This window comes from Fundulus heteroclitus, chromosome 23, assembly GCF_011125445.2.
Source record: "Fundulus heteroclitus isolate FHET01 chromosome 23, MU-UCD_Fhet_4.1, whole genome shotgun sequence".
Taxonomy (NCBI): domain Eukaryota; kingdom Metazoa; phylum Chordata; class Actinopteri; order Cyprinodontiformes; family Fundulidae; genus Fundulus; species Fundulus heteroclitus.
Window position 1 is genome coordinate 2,402,553 of NC_046383.1, and position 21,567 is coordinate 2,424,119.

Sequence of the window (21,567 nt, forward strand, 5' to 3'; positions counted from 1 at the left end):
ATGAACTTCAATAAGAGAAGTTCAGTTGGCAGTGACGAAGGAAGGCTTCAGGAAATCCAAGAGTAAACAACAATCACCAAATCCCACTGAGAAATACCCCACAGAACCTCAATGCCACCAGTGAAGAGCTTACTTTACATCAATATTGGGTGGCTGTGGACAATCGACTTCTACAATGAGAGCAACAAAGAACAAACTTCTGCCCAAGAAAAACATCAATCACAGACCCTTAGATATTGTGAGGTGTTTACTCAAGAGAGAAGGATCATGCCTTTGCAGCTGCTGCACCCAGTTTCTATTAAAAACTGCTCAGAGGTGAAAGACCCACTTCTTCTCATGGGCATTTTAGGTTAATCAAAGATTGATTTTTAATTTCATCCATCATTTTAAAGTGTTTGTTGAATGATTTTACAACATTTAATTTGTTCTGCTTATTCTTGATTGATTTAAATGTTGTTTAAATCAATCATTATATGATGTTTTGTTTCCTTTTTTTTTTTTACTTTGCAAGACTTAGGTACAGTTTTTATGTTTTCTTTTTAAAATAAATCATTTATTACAATTTACTTGTAAAAATGAGGTGAATTTATCTGAGGTTTTTCTAGCCCCACCTAACACAGAAAGCACTTTTCTCATCAGCCACATCCACTTATTCACACTCTTAAACCTCAACCACTTCATATAAGAATAAGGAAATCGGTAGGCTGCGAACGGTTAAGTGCCTTGCTCGGGGTAACACTGACATGTGGCAGGAGGAAGCTGGAATTGAACTCATAACTTTCTGCTTGCAAAACAACTGTGCTACCCACTGATCAAAATAGTCCACAGTTTCTGTTTTATATCACTTTATTATTTGCCTCTTAATAGAAACCCAGATATTTAAAATATTCGGTCTTGTTCTTCTATGATGGATTGCGCAATGGTCCAGGTACTTCTGCTAGGACAGGCTTCAGGTGTGCAGTAAGCAACAGGCGGTGCAGAGAGACGGATTAATGATCCTTCTCTTCCTAAAATACAATGGAAGCCAATAAAAGGTTTTTCTCAGCCTTATCAGGGTTGACACAAAGCTTCCTTATCTCTGCAGTATTTTCACCCAAAACATTTAAAACGTACACAAATCATTACTGAGTTTTATTAGAGCTGTGTGCAAGACTGGGATGTGTTTTTAGACTCGGACATTTCATGCCCAGCACTGCCAAACCAGGCTAAGGAAGATCTGGGTTTTCAACCTCTGCCTTGTTTGTCTCGTTGGAAGTTATTCTTATTAAAAAAGGAAGAGCTTAGAGTCTTGTCATTTACAAAAGAAAAATCTCTATGTACCATACAAAATTAAAAAATAAAATCATATTAATGTTATTCAATAATTTCAGGTTCCCTGAACCTCAAAAAGCTTTCTACGTGCCTTTGTGGTGCTTTCCTTTTTGTTTTGAGCCTCAAACATTTTCAGTCTTCATGCTGTTGAGATTTCCTTATGCTTGTACAGATCTTCTACTCACACATTAGGAAATAATCAACAATGTTCAATAAATATAGGACCCTCATTTGTTTTCGCACTTGCATGCAGTGCATCGGATCTTAACATTTCAAACTGTTTTATTAGAATTTCAAACTGTGTAACTTGAAAAAGTGCTCTGTGTTATCTTCAACAATACGCTAACAACACATATATATTGATCCTGGTTGTTCCTTGCAGTGAATAACATCCCATCAGTGAAGCTATGAAACTGAAATAAGGGGAGGATGGTGCCTTGCTGCAGCTGTGGAGTAAATTAGGATTTGATCAACCCGAAATGGATCACTTGAGAGAGGTAATGACTGATGATGCAGCCAACAGATGAAAAAGGTGTGTTTTACACCAATGGAACAGCTAAATTGATAAAAGTTTTATTTAACCTCTAACTTATTTAAAGTGCCCATTCGTGCCCTTGAGCTTTTAAAAGTCTGTCATCACAAAAATAAGCTTCAATTTCATGTTACAATTTCTTTGAAAAATGGGGCATCTACTGTGGTATCTCAAACTGTTTGATGAAGGCCTCAGAGGTTTGTTAGAGGATATAATAGCAAATCAACATCATGAAGATGAAGGAGCACACCTTAGAGCAGGGATAAAGTTGCATACAAGTTTAAAGCAGTTATCCTGTTAAGCAAAATCCCAATCTTTGAACATTTCTCACAGAACTGAAATACACTTTTAATACTGGTGGTGGCAGTATTAAGCTGAGGGATATTTTTCTTCTGCAGCAAAGGGGACAACTTCTAACACTGAGGTTGAGCTGTTTCGCAAACAAAATTTGACAAGCATTTTAGTCTGTAGGTCTGCTAAGCTGGTAGCGGCATTCCTCTAAAGATTTATGGTTGCAGCTGCAGCAAAAAGTGGTTCTACAGAACATTGATTGTGAAAGGTTGAATACATATGCATGCCTGAAACCTAAAACATCTGTAATTTAAAATCCCTAAATAAAATACTGGATCTTGTGGTTGTAGTGGGAAGATTTTTATTTTATTTTGCATGGCACGGTATATGGTTTTCTTAAGATGCATACAAAATCTGTGATTTTCAGAGAAATAGGTAACATAAAATGGGTACCATTGTTGGCCTTTGACGAATATTCCGTGACCATTTTGAAATCAGCCTTCCGACCTTTAAGATCTGTCGAGTTCTGGTGGGCTCACAATTACATTTGGCTGAAGCTGTAATTACAGCCTACAAATGCTATTCAAAGAGGTGTACTGTTCTCCCGCAATGTTAATTTGACATTTGAGGACAATTCACATTTTCTGAATACAATTTGGTGGCATTGAGTGGAGAAATCAGTAAAAATGCCCTGCCCTTTGTTAGAATTAATATGTTGCTTTGCTGCTATTGGGCCTTTGGTCTGCTCGATTAGTCTTAAACGAAAACATTGAGACGTAATTGTTGGGCATTTTTCAAACTAAATTTAATATTTAACTTAATGTATTTCTGCTTTCTTTGACATTTGAATTTAATGAGTTTTTCAACAAACAACAAAAAATCTCTAAAGTCAACAAACTTGATGCAAAGTAGTTGTGCTTTATTTTTCTCTTCAAACACACACAACTACTCATCGAGTCATGAAACAGCCAATCACATTTAATGTCTTCTTCACCCATGTCAGGGATTAACCAATCAAGTTCCCTGTCACGTTTCCTGCTCCGCCCACTGTTTTCCTCGGCGTTACCAAGGTGACCGCTAGTCGGACTCAGCGGTTGGCGGAGCCGCTGTTACATCATAGACGAAACCGGGATTTCCTCTCCCCCTGCCGGGGCTGTGTGACCGCCTCGGGCTGTTATGTGACGGAGGAGCAGAGCCGTGGACGCCGCTGGGAGGAAGCAGCACGCATTGCATACACGTGAGGCGGAAAGTTTGCCATGTTCAGGGCCAGTTTTTCCGTCCAGCCACCGCGGCGGCTCTGAAGGGAGAAGTTGTCCCCGCAACGAAGTCAGGGAAGTTTCACGCGAAAAGAGGAGACGTCATGGTCACCTTCATCTGCTTTTCGTGATTTTAAGCACCCTTCACATCTTGTACCGCTGTAGTGACCCCGCACCTCAGGCTGAACTATACGTAAGTGTTGAAGTGATAACAAGTGGAAATGTACAGTACTTAAAGAACCGGTTAAACCAAATCCTAGTTCTAGATCTTTCTCCTAAGGAAGGAGCCGTGCTTCTTGTACATTTTTTTTAAAGCAGTGTTGATCTAGTGTATTCTGAAAGTCTTCTCAAGTTTTCAAGTTGGACTTTAAAAGCTGTCCTGGTCGTGACAACACTGTTGCCGGGGTTCATACATATTAATTTTATGTTTATATTCCTTTCATGCTCAGGGTTTTTGGAGTTTTGAGTCCATTTTGGCCCAATTTGAAAGAAATACTAAAACTTTGTTTGAATTTACTGTAGATATTTCTTCCAACAAACAGAATGGATAAGATGGATAGTGGACAGAGTTTTAATGGAAGGATGAAAGGGCAGATGAGCACTTCTGATGCTTGAATGGGCATATTTATATAGTAGATGGATGGACAAGTTGATGATGGACAACTTATTTTGATGGCTGGAGGGAGTTCAAACTGTTTCAGATGATGATGGGTGGATGCAGAACAAAAAGTTTAAATAATGGACGGCTGATGGAGAAGGAGTTTTGATGAATGGATGAATAGATTATGACAAACCGTTCTGTTAATGATAAAATAACTTTTGATGGATGGATGGATGGATGGATGAACAAACAGGTTTGATGGATGGACAGATTTAAGGGTGGAAGATGGAAATTGTTTAATACATGGCTGAATTCCACATTTAGACTTGCAACACGGAAAGAAAGCCTCGACATAGAAATATTTTTCAAACTTTTATTTATATATATATATATATATATATATATATATATATATATATATATATATATATATATAGATAGATAGATAGATAGATAGATAGATAGATAGATAGATAGATAACTTAGATAAAATCCTTGGTTGTTAAACCTCCTCCTCACAGGCGTAAACTTGAGGGTTTAAACAACCATTTCCCACCTGAAACATATCGATCACCACTGAATTGACCTGTTTGCTTCTTCACATGCGGTACACACCAGTAAATTTAGACAGCAATTTTATCTGGGATCAGACTCAAAACAATGCAGATATCAAATTTGTTGTTTTCTAGATGTTTCCAGACTGCACAGGAACCCTGTCCTGTGTTGAGTTTGTACTTGAATGATGAACAGTAAATGAAATGCTTTTTTTTTTTTTTTTTTTTTTTTTTTTTTTTTTTTTTTTTTTTTTTTTTTTTTTTTTTTAACAGAATTGAGTCGTGTCAGGTCCCGTCACAGGACCTTAGACACTCACCCTCCTTTAGTTGATTGTCTGTATGTGATGTTTTCAACTTTTAGCCCTTTGGAAATCACCGTGTTCGAGCTAAAATCTTACTTCTGCCGGTCAAACTGTGTCATCAGCAGTATTTCTGTTGTGTAAAAATAACATGTTGGTAAAACTAAAATCTGTAACATTTCTTGGTTGCTTCTGTTTAAATTGAAAACAGGGATTATTCCTACTGCTGCTGCTAAAAAAAAAACCATTAATACAACTTGAATAAAGTTAGTTATAACATTTGTTTATTGTTTTTTGAATTTTCATGTGTTTACTTGTGCAAGAACAAAAAAGAAATTAAGCACACAGGAAATAAAATCCAAACAGTCCAATTTGTTTGTCTTTTAGGGAAAGAGTAAATGGGGTAGCCTTCATACAAAAACATAATTTTGCTGTTTCTGCAGTGCTTTTGCTGCCATTTCATTAAATGGCTTTAAATTGGAGGAATTATTTAAATTTAGTTTTGTTTTTTGTTTTTTTTGTTTTTGGACAATTAATCGCATTTGCAATATAATCGCAATTGTAAAAAATGCAATTTTTGGCTACATAGCAATTAATGGATCAGACGTGACTTTTAGGTGTTGGTAATTATGTGTAATCACGCCTTTGGCTGCTAATAGCAAAGTCCTTAAGGTTTCCCTTTAAAATCAATCATCTCTTGTTTGTGGATCTGTAAGTGCAACTTTATTTTCTTGAATTTAGAAACATTTTGATTATTAATGATCATGAAAATGATCCGATGATGGACAGAAGTTGAGTGATAAAGCGACTTACAGCCTGACTGCTTAAAATCAAGCAAATTTACACAAGCGTTTTGGACAGCGTTACAGCATATTAATAACCTTAAATTGTTCAAAAGGTTAATGAGCAGCTTTTTTAACTATTGTAATGCAGTACTCACCTGTTTACTTCATTAAATTATAAAACCTAGCTGTCTTGCTCTGATCCATAACTTAATTGCCCCTCACCCCCTTTTTTTTTTTTACCTGGGATGTGCTGAAAACTCTCTGACCTTTCACTTAAGCAGGCAAAACATCGGCAACGAGTCATGCTGGGACGCTATATAATTATAGATTATCTAGCCCTGTTTAAAAAACCCTGTTGTGTAAACTAAGTTAGCAAAGTTTGGCTGCCTGCAGTGCGCATCAAGTTGCCCTCACTCCGAGTTCGCACAGCGAGGAGCTGTGGAAAGAAGGACAAAAAAACATATTCTTCCCAACTTTCCCGTCGCGTCTAAGGCTCGGTTCTCACCGCGTCAACAGTGATTGTGTTCCAGCACATTTCCCTGCAGTACGTCTGCTATCACTCTCTACTTGTGCCCCCGCCGGGCTGTCCGTATTGAATCTCCTCACCAACTGCTTTCCCAGGACGGTATTGCGGGCCGCGCCAGGCCGGGCTGACCTTGTAATGGAGCTTTGCTACAGAAGGGGATCAGTGACGGTGTACGGGACGCGCAGGCACAGCTCAGACACCTGCTTCTGAGCTCCCGGGGCGCCTGGCAAGCCGTCTTTAAATAGATAAGCACTGTATGCCGCAGAGGGCCGCTGACCTGCGAGCAAGGTGGTGTTTTTTATTTATTTATTTTTTTTTTTTTGCAGACTATCTGCATCGCAGAGGGTGACTCAGCAAAACACTGCTCTTCTGTAATAGCTCTCCGGGGTTAAAGGAAGACAGAGCAGGTGGATTACCGTGTTTTATCTGTCCCCACTGAGAGCTTGGCTGAAAATGTCAGCTTGAGAGCAGTTTAAGGAAAGAAAAAAAAAAAATAGATGCATACCAAAGCGTAGGCCGAGATAACCCGTTGCTTGTCAGAAAACACATCAATCCGTCAGACTTTTCCTTTTCTGTGAAGATTAGTAAACCAGCTGACAGAAACATGGTCTGCAGAGATTCTGATAACAGGGGGGAAAAAATACTGAAGCTTTCAGCTCATCAAATGTTAAAATATCTACAGGATGTCCTGTATAGGCAAAAAAAACGAAAAAAAAAACCTTTAAAGCTGGGCTTTTCTTTTGGCATCATCTCTACAGCATATGCTTACTCAACCATATGTTGATCATTAGCGAGTTGGACCACAGCACCATAAAGTTGGTCCTGGCACGTCCTAAAGGGTCTTTGTTAGGAGTAAATGTTGTCCTGTGGTCCCTAATCAATACAAGATAAGGGCAGCAGTGAATATTATCGTATTGATAATAGTCTTAATAATAAATCTTGGTATTTTCACATTTGAATACATCTGTGTCATCAGTAAAGAAAAATATGTAAGAGGAAAAACCTGATAGTTCAGTTTATTCATGTGTTCAAGTTCAGACCGCGGTCCTCATAATGTTGCCCATATACTTAAGAACAGGTCGGTGAAGCTAAGAGATATTTCCCATAATTATCTCACCACTGGCTGTCACTCACTGTTGTGGTTGTGACAAAACAACAAACCTCTTTGTTATGACCCAAGTTTCTTTCCTGTAAGTTACTTATTTTTTACTAAATAGCTTCCAATCTTTGTGAAGATTTTGTGATTTTGACGAAATTTGCCACAGTTTGAGCACCGTCACACAGATTCAGCGCCATTATTTGAATACCGACGTCATTTCCCACAAAGGATTCCTAAACTTTGTCTAATTGAATCAACTTTGACTCGTCACCCCAGTGATCCCTATGGTGGGTAGTCAGGAGAAAGGCATTTATCTGCTGCTTTCCATCTGTAATGCAGCCATCACACTGAAACAGAATAAATCTGGATTCTCCAGAGTACATGTGACTTTTTGTCACCTGGGCCAATATTATCATGTCAAAAGTTTTCGAGGGCCAAAAAACTTAAATGGGAAAAAAAATTAATTACCCTAAAATTGTATTGGGATGTTTTTTTAACTTGCTCCTCAAAATATGACCATGCATTATTAAAATTAATCAAATGGATCAGCTTTCTTGTAGGAAAGGCATGCATAAATAAATCATTGTATGTCAAAAACGTAAAAAGGCATTTCGCACATTTGCCTAATTAAAAGATGCTCATCCAGCTTGCAGGTTGTTAACTGGATGACCATCTCATTCGAAGCACTAAAAACAGGATTTGGGTGACGCTTTCTTGCTGTATTTGACCAATTTGATTAAATGAGTTAGAAGCAGATTTTTGTGCACCAAAGCGTACTTTGAGTATAGTTTGTGTCATATTTGCTATGTAATTAAAGTAGAATGCTAAAGGTGTGGTAATTAAAAGATGAATACTTTTCAACTGCTTCAATTGCTAGAAGATTTTGATAAAATGATCCATCTGCATCAACTACTCCTGCTTGTGGGCCAATTAATTTATGAATTGCAGTTGGGGGGACACAAATGGACCCCCGCCCCTACTTTGGACAATCTTGCTCTAGAAGGAACGTTTTCCCTAAATTCTGTTGTTTAAGCTTTTTTTTTTTTCAGGGCTGTCCCATTATGAAATCTTCTCTTTAAGCATTTTGTGTTTTCTTTTTCTTCTCTTGGACAGATTTCTCCAAATGTTTGAGAAATCTCTGATCCCAGTTTTTCTCTGATTACTTTTTTTTTCTTCAAAGACGAGAGTTCGCCACTGGCTTTCTTAAATGTATTATTACATATTGCAGTTTGAATCAATCAATTTCATGCAATTGCTGCTATCTCCTCAGCTTTGTTTTTTAAATTTATTTATATATATATATATATATATATATATATATATATATATATATATATATATATATAATTAATTAATTCTTGGTTGTTAAACCTCCTCCTCACCGGTGTATACTTGAGGGTTTAAACAACCATTTCCCACCTGAAACATATTGATCACCACTGAATTGACCTGTTTGCTTCTTGACATGCGGTGCACACCAGTAAATTTAGACAGCAATTTTATCTGGGATTTACAAAAAAAAAAAAAAACACATCACACAAAGCTCCTGGCATTATCCACCATGATCAGTTTTTAAAATTTAACACAAATGGTTTGCTTCGGGGCAGTGGCTGCATTGTTTAAGTAGCACTGGTAGTTGTTGTCTCCTATATCAGTAAATAAATTGTGATTTTTTTCATCCTTTTTTTTTCTTTTTTCTTTTTAATCCTCAAAGGTCCCGCCATGTTCCCTGATGCCCTGGATGCGGCCGGGCGGGTGGAGGGGCTTTCACTGTCCTCTCTGGAACCGCCGGCCGACCTGGAGGAGGATGAGGCTGAAGGGTCTCCAGAGAGGGGACCGAAAAGACGAGGCCGCTACCGTAAGAGCCTGCAGCTTTTAAAGCCCTTCAGGATAACACACAAGTAAGTCATTTTACCTAGCTTTATCCAGCAGAACCTTCACCATGAGCAAAAAATAAATAAATCAATGCAGATAGCAGATATGATTTAAGGCTGAAGTTAATCTGATATTAATGTTGGGCTGCCAAGCGTCTGGCCTTATCTTAGCAGAATTGCTACAGTTTATCAAAATTGGCTGGTGACCTGACCTGATGACCCAGCTTCGAAGCAGAGTTGTTTTATGAAATGTTTATTTCAGGATCGGGAGAAATCGGCAACGTACACAAATAAGGACTCAAACACTGTTCTGTTAGAATAATAATGCCCACATTTATTGTTCCCCACAGAATACAGCAACACAGAACAGCAAGCTCTTCACACACGCAAAGTAGCAAGCATTAAAGCATCAAGCTTTCAAACAGGTGTGACGCTCAACAGATTCTCAGAATCAGCTCTAACCATTGACACGGAACTGGGAGCCCTCAGTCCAGGTTAAGATTAGCGTTCATGTGGCCGGCATTCACGCACGAACCCACGGCAGACTCACCGGGCTGAGGGCAGTCTCCTCTTTATATACTTGTAAACAAAGAGTCAGATGTGGAGCGAGAGTGGCCATTTCTCCCTCCACAGCTGCCCTGTTTCCCAAAACATGTTTCCAAAACAGAAACCGTTCCCAGCATCTCAGCAGTGTGCGAAGATAAATAACATAGCAAACTCAGAATACAGCAAATATAAGCAAAAAATAAGGAATACAGAATCAGTCTTTCCCACAACACATTGCCATAGGTTCCCACCACAAGTTAAAACAAGTTATAACAAAATAACACATGTTGTTAGCATGAGCATATATGTTGCTCTTAGTTTATGTGAAACAAGTTATATAACTGAGCAGGTTTTCCCATAATACATTGTTAAAGAGCAGAAATAATTCTTTAATATATCAAGAGTCAACAAAATTGTCTGAATATTTCAGGGAAGGGTTTTGCAAAAGCTAACTGTGTTTATAAAAGTTACAAAACCAGTTTTTGGTGTTTCTTTGGGGAGCTTGTCCTGCTGGAGCAGCAAACACTGCCAGAGTTTTCACCCGAACTGGCACCCTCAGATGGAGGGAAATTGGTTATAATGTCCAGAATCCAACAAGGTTCGAGTCAACCCTGAACTGGAAGTTGGGACGTCAGTGTCACTGTCTCCATTGAAACAAGTTTAACACCAACATTGACTGAAACAGTGCAGACCTCTTCGGTTTCCACTGATGCTTGAAAAGCTGCCCATATGGACGAGTCCAAAGCCCTTATAGCGAAAGACGACCCAAGAACGAGCTAATTTAGCCGCAATAACTAGTAGAGTGTTTGGTGAAGTCAAAAGAAAGGCATTCAAACCCCCGGACTTCTCCCAGCAGCCAGCTGTGCTGGTGGCAGCATCATGCTGTAGATGCGTGGTACTGATGCCTGGTACTAAGTATATGGAACTGTAAAAATGGAAGACTACCTCGAAATTCATCAACTTCACTTTAAGTCAAAGCTTTTTGGTTGAAAGTTGGACAATGATCCCAAACACACACTGGCTTCTGGAAAGCCCTGACCTCAAGTCTGCTGCTGACTGATGATGGCTGGACAAAGGCTTGTAAAGAGGTGTCATTATGGGGGATACATTTAAACATTTGAGCGTATATGTGACTCCCTGTGGATTTGAGGAAAATCCACAATAAATTCTAGCATGTAATTCTTGTTTTTAGGACTGAAATGAAGAGGTGCATTAAATCCCTTGTCAATGCTGAACATAGGACAGTTCTGGTACATTATTAAAAGCCTTAAAAGCGTGTGACACGTGTGGCCGTGATGAGCGTGTGTGTGCTCTCACCCCAGTTTTCTGCCTGTTTAATCTGCTGACCGGTGGGCTGTAGCAGGAGGCCAAGATAAGGCATGGGAACTTATCCCTCAGTGACACACAGCACCATGTTTGAGCATGTCTCTCCTGATAAACCCCTCCTGCTGTGTCTTTTTTTTTTCTTCTCTTTTCTTTTTCTTCACTGCTCTCTTAGATTTCTGTGAAGAATGTGCAAATTACTGTCCAAACACTGCAGGCAGGATTCTCCTGTTGCTGACTCCGGCTGTCAAAGGCACCGCTCGTTTCTCATCGACCTACGTGGTCGATGAGAAATAACATAGCATCTCCGTGTTAGCTGAGCACTTTTAGGGCTCTCACCAATTTCCACGTCTTTCTGCTCTATTCCAGGCATCAGCACCCTGTTGATAACGCGGGCCTCTTCTCTTTTATGACTCTGCACTGGCTCTCCCCGCTGGCACTGAAGGCCTACAAGCAGTCCAGCTTGTCTTTGGATGACGTGTGGGGACTGTCCTGCCACGAAGCATCGGCACTCAACTGTCAAAGGTGAGACTTTCCCCCATGAAAGCGGCCAGTGGTGTAAAACCAGAGAATATTCCTGAAATACTCCAGACTGTGAATAAGTTAAAAGGTGAACCTGAAGGCATTTTTGTTTGTTTTTTTTTTGCTGTAGAAAATAATACACCTTTCCTGAAAGACCTAAACCTACTAGGATTCCTCTACATTCAGCACTTATCATCTTGTCATCTTAGTCTGGAATAGTTGTGAAAAAAATCAAACTTCACCCCAGTAGTAAAAAATAAATATCAAAATCTATGCAATTTGTATTTTTACATCAATTTATATGTTAAGGGCATCCATTATATTACATTTTCCACACCAGGGCTTTATTCTTGTCCAACTCATTAATAATTTATATATATATATATATATATATATATATATATTTTTAGTTGGTGACATTCAAATAAATGAAAAAGGCAATTGGTTTCCTTTTTGAAGCTTATAGAGCCTCTTAATTCAGGGTGTTTGTTGAGTCCTGTTGTCTTTTGAAACCTGGTCTGGTTTAGATGCTAACAAATCATTTCTATTTTGTATTTACTATACCAAATAAACAGACATTCATGGATCAAGAAGAATCTATATCTGGTGTATTGTCATCCAGCCTAGATTTTCAGAATGTATTCAAAACAGAGCTGATCTAAGTTGGTCTACATGTCAACAAAGCTGTGAAACAACCCTTTGTTCCTCTGCCATACCAGAACACTAAATCTCGGTTAGTGTTTGATTTATTTGATGTTATAAATGTTATAAAAACAGCTGGAAATGTCTAGACGTCTGAGTCTGGAAAGGTTTGGGTCTTGAAATGAAGAGTTTGGCTCGTTGTGTTAAGGACTTTTCCCCCATAATAGTTACAGGCACCACTTCTGTTAATAGCTTCACAAATGAAATGTGTTTAAAGTGGATTTGCCTCCACATGGAAGGGAGGAGAGTTGGAGCAGTGTGATAATCTAATTTTATTATTTGTATTAGAGTTTATATAATCATACTTTTTTTAACCAGAAACTTTCAGGAATCTCTCCACAGCATTAAGTACCGATCAAACTGTTTAACACATAGACTTGTTTGTTGGTTGCACTTTATGTTCAACTAGGATTGATGTCCAACTCAACGAGCTCTTCTCTTGAATAATAATATTCTGATTAATAAAAACAGTCAAATTCTTGTTTTAAATAATAATTTTTTACAGACATTAATTTACAGGCCGTTTTTGTTGCTTGCGGTTAATTCAGAGAAAAGACAAAATCAAATTGCAATCGCAATTACGGTTGAAATATATATAACCTGTGGTTATGATAAATGATTTTTACCATTATGAACGTTTTTTACAGTGTTAATATTAAAGTTTAGTCTGTTTGACAACTTCAAAGCACAAACAAGAAACGAAAGGGAGTTGACAAAAGTCTTTTTCAATTTGTTTAAGCCTTAGAAATACTTTCTGCAGGTCTTAGAACGTTAATAAACCATTCTCTCAGTGCTACAGCTGATTTTATATCAGTTTGTAAGGAAATTTCAAGTGAAGCAGTGTACTGTGATTCCTCCCATCCTGGTCCAACAGCATTCAGAGGAGTGATGAAATCAGTTGCTGTGGATTAGTGCTGTTAAAATGGCGTTATATGACAGATTCTTCAAAGATATGTTTTGAGAAAAAGATAGGAAAACGAAAAGGCCAACCTCAAACTGTCAGGTAAGTGGGTGGATAGATTGTACTTTGAGTTAATTGAGCAGCCGGTGGCTCAGGCAGTATTTCGCTTTTCGACAAAATAATTGGCTCAATTAAACGCTGAAAGCAAACATCACCTTGTCCCGAGCGCCGAATGTGAGCTTTGAGTGAAACGAGGCTTTGCACAGCAGGATAATGATTCTGATCATGATACATTTAAAAACCCGAAGGATTTGCTCTACAGGCAAAAGACGAAGGCTTGGATGTGCCATTCATAGTCACGCAAAACAGTGATGTTTTTATATGTTATTGAAAGATAAGGTGCTTTTGAGAAGAAAATACAACTTTCTGGCCTACATGTAGAATACTGTGTGGCAGAAAACTAAGTATGCATATTACTCTGAACGCACTCCATAGCAAAGCATGGTGGTGGCAGCATTATACTCTGAAAGGTGTTTTTTTTCTCAGCTGAGACAGGGAAGCTGGTCAGACTTGATGTGGAGACCGGTGGGGCTAAAAATGGGGCAATCCCAGAGAAATTAAAAATTGGTCGAGGCTACAAAAGACTTGACACCAGGACAGAGGTTCCCCCTCTCCTAGGGCAACAACCCCAAACATACAGCCAGAGCTACAGTGGAAGGGTTTTGTTTGAACGTAGCTGTGTGTTCCAATGGCCTAGTCTTATACTTAGACAACTTTATTGTCATTTTGTTTCTGCAGAGTGCATGCAGAACAAAATTTTGTTGCATACAGCTTATAAGAGTAGTGATAAGGCAACATTTACAGTGCAAAGTACAGCAGTGATCAAAAGTAAACAGTGCAGGAGAAAAACAGTGTGCAGGAGAATGTTCAGACCATTTTTTTATGCGCAGAAATAATGTCCAAGAAGGCATTTGTGCAAAAAATGCATTTTCAAGTAAAATAAACTACAATTTCGGCAGCACTGGTAATGCCAGATATGATGCAATTGTGCAAATGAGGTGCAGAGTTCAGTTTAGACTTAGACTTAGAGTTAGACAACTTTAGTTGTCATTTTGTATGCACAGAGTGCGTACAGAACGAAATTTCATTGCATACAGCTTGTAAATTACAGTAAATTACAGTATAAGGTACAGCAGTGATTTTAAAAGTAAACAATTGAAATGTAAACAATTTCAATGTAAACAATGCAGGAGAAAGAGACAGTGTGCGATCACAGTGTACAGGTGAGTATTTTTAAAAACCATTTGTATGTGCAGAATTGATTGTGCAAGAATGCATTTAGAAACTAAGAGACACCAGTTATAGTTCAACAGTCTGATGACAACAGGGAAAAAGCTTTTGCAGAACCTGGAGGACCTGCAGCGGATGCTGCGGAACCTCTTTCTATAGGGCAACAGGGAGAACAGTCCATGGTCCAGAATTAAAGTCCAGAATTAAAATGCAATTGAAAATCTTTGTCAAGACCTGAACATTAATGTCCAAGGAAGCTTGTCATACAATCTGACTGAGGATGAACTTTTCCGAAAAGAGGAATGGGCGAAAACTTCAGCCTCTAGATGTGCAAAGAGGTAGAGACACACCCGAGATCCTGCAGCCAAAAAAAAAGGGGAGGGGGGGGGGGGTTGTACTAATTGACTCGGGGCTTCTGAAAACCAATGCACGCCACACTTATTGTGAAAGATTTTAAAAACATTGCCTCATTTTCCGTCCACTTTGCAATTGTACACTAGTTTGTGTTGGTCAATCACATAGTATCCCCATGAAATAGGTGGGAGTTTATTTGGACCGAACTGGGCAGGAATACTTGCTCTCTTCCAAGCATTTGAGTCATCCTTTTTTTTTTTTTTTTTTTAAACAATAAAATATGAGAATAAAGTATTAAGTTAATCCGTATAAATGATTTATGCATCATCTTTAACTTGGTGTCCTTCTGGAAAGGAGAGCCACCTTTCACTCTCTTGCAGCAACAGCAACTTTTAGGCGCTTCTGTTAGCTGTGAAATGTGCTCAGTGTGCAGCATGAGAGCCAAGCGACGAGCCGCCTGCCTCTCCTTTTCACTTATGCAGGAACACCGTGCTGGGGTCAGGAGGGGGCTCCTAAGTATAGCAGGGATTAGAGATTACAGTGAGAGTTGTTGCCTGACTTGTGCGCCTGTGTCACTCCTCCACCTGAGTCTCTCAGTGTCTCCCTGTCGCCATAATTAGCTGTCACTGACTGTCTCTGTCTGGCTGCCAAGGCGCCGCTTAACAAACAGTGACGCTCGAATTTACCGAATGAACTATCAAGACCCGGTATAAGCGCATTAGAGGGCATTTAGACGCTCCCTGAAAAGAGACGCTCTTCTCTTCAGCCCTCGTGTGCTTCCTCCTCGCCATGACTCGGCAATAAAGACGAGGCTGACTTATTGGGGAAGTTCTGAGGAATCGGGTGACAGCTGTGTGACTTGCTCTGCCAAAGGATTGCGGTTCAGGGTCTGGCGGTGCGTTGCGTCTTCCTCTTTCGCGTTGCGTCCAAGTCTAAAGCTATCACTCTGCTGTGTTTGGATGCAGGAGGGCGGCGATGTTTAAAGTTATGTCATACGAGGCAGGAACGGTTATGCAACCCCCGATGCAATGCAGGGATGATGGTGCGAGGAAGAATCTGGATTGGGTGGGGGGGGGGTGGGGGGGTGATGAGAGAAACCCTGGGAGAGTTGACACTTGTTGGTGCTCGGTGAGGTGCGAACCTTTAACGCGATGTCCTGGCCAACACTTCCTTTGAAACATCAGCACGGCTTGCCATCTGGCTGGTGGCTGCTAGAAGCATTTCATCCCTGCTTAAAAAGCAAACAGCCCCTCTCTTGGAGCACACATCGCTGCCTCTGTCTTCTCATTTCCATTTCAGTAGGTGTCCGCGGACGCTTGGGATGCAGTGTTGCATCATGGACTTCTTTTAAGTGTTATGTTTACATTAGGCTTTTTAAAGTTGTACCGTTTTTTTTTTATTTATTTTTTTCAAACAGTCTAGTTGCTTTCAGAGATATTTGTACGCTTCAGTGATTACACGTACTAACACAGACTGTGCTGTTGTCAAGTCATAGTGTCTTTTTTTCGCATGATGGAAAGTTGCATTTTTAGTAAGCATTCAAAGTATAGTTTTTTTATTATTATTTATTTATTTTTTATTTGTATTTAGCCTCTTGATTCTGATTACGCATGTGAACGCCTCAGTGTGCTGGTGAAGATTCTCAGTCATCCAGGTCATGATCATTCAATAAAGGTTAAAATACATAACTGGACTTTTTTGCGAAGTTTGAAAACGTCCAGAAAGCTTCCTTAGTTCAAATGTCTAGAGTAGTGTGGAGTTCCAAGCTTTATATTATTGCCCAAAATAGGCCTTGGTTATCTACGCCAAAACAAGGCCTTTTTTTGGGCAATAATATAAAGCTTGCTACTCCACACTACTCCAGACATTTGAACTGAGAAAGCTTTCTGGGTGGGAAGCGAAACATCTTCAAACTTTGCAAAAAAGTCCAGTCGTTTTTTTTTTTGTTTTAACCTTTTTTGAACGCCTCAGCGGTTTGTCATGTAGACAGGTCAATCCGTCATCCAAAAATGGGAGTAGTGTGGCCCGGCTGCAAACCTACCGAGACGTGGCCGTCCAGCTAAGTTGACAGGCCGGGCAAGGTGAGCATTAATCAGAGAAGGAGCCAAAGGACCTTGGTTAACTCTGGGGGAGCTGTAGAGAGATTTGAACATTGTGGCGAACCGCAATATGAGTCTGAAAGGCTATTATTGCACATCGTCCCGTAACAGCCCCTCCTTGCAGAGAAATATGGCTGTGCCTCATACTGTGGGAAGCTTTTCTTCAGCTGGTCAGAGTGGATGGGAAGATAGATGATGATTATTATTATGGAGTGACGCTGGAAGAAAACCCGCAAAACACTAGATATGGACGCCAAGACTCACTTTCAAGTCCCACAGGCAGCCTAAACAGACAGCCTAAGCTGCTATTTCATTATTTGGGTCAAAACATTAATGTGTTTGGATGTTCGGGTCAAAGGCAGGTTTGTGGAAAGCATTGAAGGTTGATGTTTCATTCTGACTGAGCTCGAGGTATTTTGCAGAAAAGTACGTGCAACGATTTAAGTCTCTAGATGTGCAAGGCAAGACGAGGCAAGTTTATTTGTGTACGACGTTGCAGCAGGAGCGCGACTCGATGTGCTTCACACGATGAGAACGTGAGAAAAGAGAACGCACAATGAATGGCATCGAATTGGCATTCAATTCAATTCAATTCAATTCAATTTTATTTATATAGCGCCAAATCATGAAACATGTCATCTCAAGGCACTTTACAAAGTCAAGGTCAATCATATTATACAGATTGGGTCAGATTATACAGATTGGTCAAAAATGTCCTATATAAGGAAACCAGTTGATTGCATCAAAGTCCCGACAAGCAGCATTCACTCCTGGGGAAGCGTAGAGCCACAGGAAGAGTCATCTGCATTGTACATGGCTTTGCTGCAATCCCTCATACTGAGCAAGCATGAAGCGACAGTGGGAAGAAAAACCACCCATTAACGGGAAAAAAAAAAACCTCCGGCAGAACCGGGCTCAGTATGAACGGTCATCTGCCTCGACCGACTGGGGTTACAGAAGACAGAACAGAGACACAACAAGAGAAACAAAAAAGCACAGAAGCACACATTGATCTAGTAATCTGTTCTACATTAGATGGTTGTAGCGGGTGAGCCGTCTTCTCTGGATGATGTCACAGTTAACAGAACGCCAGACCAGGTGTACCTACTATGAAGAGAAAAGAGAGAGAACAGAAAGTTAAAGCAGAAATGACAACACATAATGCATAATTGAAGAACAGTAGAACTCAATATAGTGAGAAAATTAGATCCTGATATACTCCAGTAACCTAAGCCTATAGCAGTAAAACTATAAAGGTAGCTGAGAGTAACATGAGTCACTAGTTATAATTTTTGTCAAAAAGAAAAGTTTTAAGCCTAGTCTTAAAAGTAGACAGAGTGTCTGCCTCACGGACCAAAACTGGGAGTTGGTTCCACAGGAGAGGAGCCTGATAGCTAAAGGATCTGCCTCCCATTCTACTTTTAGAGACTCTAGGAACCACCAGCAGACCTGCGGTCTGAGAGCGAAGTGCTCTGTTAGGAACATACGGGGTAATCAGAGCTCTGATATATGATGGAGTTTGATTATGAAGGGCTTTATACGTTAGAAGAAGAATTTTAAATTCTATTCTTGATTTAACAGGAAGCCAATGAAGGGAAGCTAAAATTGGAGAAATATGATCCCTCTTGTTGATTTTCATCAGAACTCTTGCTGCAGCATTTTGGATCAGCTGAAGGCTTTGAACTGCATTTTGTGGAATTCCTGATAGTAAAGAATTACAATAGTCCAGCCTTGAAGTAACAAATGCATGGACCAGTTTTTCAGCATCACTCCTGGACAGAATGTTTCTAATTTTGGCGATATTCCGGAGGTGAAAAAAGGAAACTCTGGAAACCTGTTTAATATGGGATTTAAATGACATGTCTTGGTCAAAAATAACACCAAGATTTTTTACTTTATTACCAGAGGCCAGGTTAATGCCACCCAGATTAAGTGATTGGTTAAGAAGTTTATTTTTTGAGGACTCTGGCCCAAAGATTAAAACTTCGGTCTTGTCCGTATTTAGATGCAGGAAATTTAAAGTCATCCAGCTTTTGATGTCATCAAGACATGACTGCAGTCGAAGTAATTGATTGGATTCATCAGGATTTATGGATAAATATAGCTGAGTATCATCAGCATAACAGTGGAAATTAATCCCATGCTGTCTGATAATTTTGCCTATCGGAAGCATATATATAGTAAAGAGAATTGGTCCAAGGACTGAACCCTGTGGTACTCCACAGGTGACCCTAGAGTTTGAGGAAGATTTATTATTAACATGAACAAATTGGAATCTGTCTGACAGATAAGATTTAAACCAGCCTAATGCTTTCCCCTTAATCCCTACAGTATGTTCAAGTCTTTGTAGGAGAATATTGTGATCAACTGTATCAAACGCAGCACTGAGATCTAACAGGACAAGTATAGACACAAGTCCATTATCTGAGGCCATGAGAATATCATTAGTGACCTTCACCAGAGCTGTTTCAGTGCTATGATGAGCTCTAAAGCCTGACTGAAACTCCTCAAGTAGGTCATTACTTTGTAAATGTTCACAAAGTTGATTAGCAACTACTTTCTCAAGAATTTTAGATAAGAAAAGAAGATTAGATATAGGTCTGTAATTTACTAACTCATCTTGATCAAGAGAAGGTTTCTTAAGTAAAGGTTTAATAATAAAGGAAAGTCTGAGACACGCCCTAAAAGACCAGCAGCTGTACTCAAGCCAACGCGCGGCTGAGTAGAAATGCATGCCACATTTTTCAGATGTTTATTTTTCAGAAGCGTTTCGTGGTTTTAGTTCCTCTCCGCTGCCATGTGCGACGTGAGAAAGCGTGAAAGCGTTTAAGAAGTGTGGCGCTGTAAGGCAAACGCTTCACATCAAAGTGAGGCTCAAACAGGGGTCCATATTTTCAGAGCAACATCTCTGTACTTAACGGAAAAAGGTGTTAAAGTTGTGTTTAGCAGCTACGCTCCTAGGTTGTGACTTTGAGGCGATTCTGCTGAAAAGTTGTTTTTCTCTCTGAAACTTTTTAGTCCGTCTTGTTTGATAAGATTGTAGTTGGTTTCTCAGCATTTCCTCCTGCTGATGACGTTCTTGCCTAATTTTTAATATAAAATCAAGCATTGCGTCTAATTCTGTCTCACACACACACACACACACACACACACATCTCAGCTAATTCCAGCTGTGTGTGTGCAGCTTTCGGCCGCTGTTTAATTGTCATTTCCCTGCATTCGGCGCCATTTGACTTGGAATAGTAATTATCAGTCGGTCGAACGTGTAGTCGGCTTAATGCTCCGTCTATCTCTGATACGTTTTTAATAAAGTCGTTTGGGGCGTAAATTACTTTCCGCAGCTGCTCCGCCGCTGCTTTATGGACTCATTAGCCGTGAAGCATTTGGCCAACAAGATATTTATCCACTTCGAGTCGCGCTCTGCAGCAATCGAGGTACATTAGAGCACCTTTAACATGTTGGGTACTTTTCTTCCACTAATTATGCCATGCATCATTCATGATTCCATGTTGGAGGTCACTTTTACTTATTATCACCGCTAGCGGCTTTAATTTCTCTCTCGTGGTTTTTAAATCCAACGATGGCCCCGCCAGGTTGTTTTCATACCTCCTCGGGGGGCTTCACCCGTACCTGTAACAGAGCAATGCACAGAAGACCCTTTTTACTTATTATGATCTCGACCTCTGCCACTGCAAAAACAGAACTAGAAATAACTAAAAAAATTCTTGAAATCAGTGTATTTGTCCTTGATTTGAGCAGGTAAATAAGACAATCTGCCAATGGAATGAGATTTATGCACTTAAAATAGGAACAACTCATCTCCATCATCTTATTTCAAGTGCAGTATATCTAATTATCTCATTTTAGGGGTCAAAATCCTCATTCTATTGGCAGATAATCTTATTTACCTGCTCAAATCAAGGACAAACGCACCAATTTCAAGAAATTTTTACTTATTTTTGGTTTTGTTTTTGCAGTGATGGCAACAGCAGTGGCGCATAGTACAAGGGTTATTTGTAAATTTCACCCCTGATTTTGTTTTTTTTGGGGGTTTCAGGCTTGAATCTTTGTGGCAAAACGAGCTGAAAAGGCGTGGAAGAGAGGGGGCGTCCCTGACAAGAGTCTTCTGGAGGTTCTGCCAAACCCGGATGCTGGTGGCCATCTTCTCTCTCCTCCTCACGATGGTGGCAGGCTTTGTTGGACCTGTGAGTGCCATCCAAATGTCTCCTCCTCCTCCTCTCTCTGTTTCATTGGCTCGGCTAATTATCCTTTGAGAGCGACCCTGCCGGGTTCTTGATTGTACTTTAAATCACTTCATCCAGTTTCATGCTAGAGTTGTTATTTAAAGCTGAACAAACCCTTTGATCATGATAGAGAAACTCAAGTTGAAGCCATGTGAGTTATTGCTCACATTTGTGTATGGAAATGTGCATTTCTTTTTCTTTTTTATCTCTCTCTCTCTCTTTGCTTTTGTCTTTCTTTTAAAATCCCCTCAGAGCAAATATTCAAAATGTGTAAATTTCTAAGACTTCCATGTCAGATAGTAGAAATAACTTCATAATAGTGTTTCAATATCTACTTTATTGCTTACCTAAATGTGTTTGCATTGTTCCTTTTTACTCCAAGGTGTTTATTAGTACCGGTCAAACTGTTTAATACATTGACTTGTTTGTCGGTTGCACTTTATGTTCAACAAGGGTTG

The 21,567-nt window shown here is 39.6% G+C and overlaps 1 protein-coding gene across 1 annotated transcript in view; it reads left to right on the forward strand.

Annotated features, from left to right (window-relative positions):
• The first annotated feature begins 3,263 nt into the window (after positions 1-3,263).
• The window catches only part of wu:fb13g09 (multidrug resistance-associated protein 5), a 48,667-nt gene continuing 30,363 nt past the window's right edge, over positions 3,264-21,567 (forward strand). The window contains exons 1-4 of the mRNA XM_012853724.3: positions 3,264-3,583; positions 8,969-9,155; positions 11,367-11,522; positions 20,923-21,070. Of these exons, the coding sequence (XP_012709178.2) occupies positions 8,977-9,155; positions 11,367-11,522; positions 20,923-21,070 (483 nt within the window). The 5' untranslated portion in view covers positions 3,264-3,583; positions 8,969-8,976. The remainder of the gene's footprint in view (positions 3,584-8,968; positions 9,156-11,366; positions 11,523-20,922; positions 21,071-21,567) is intronic.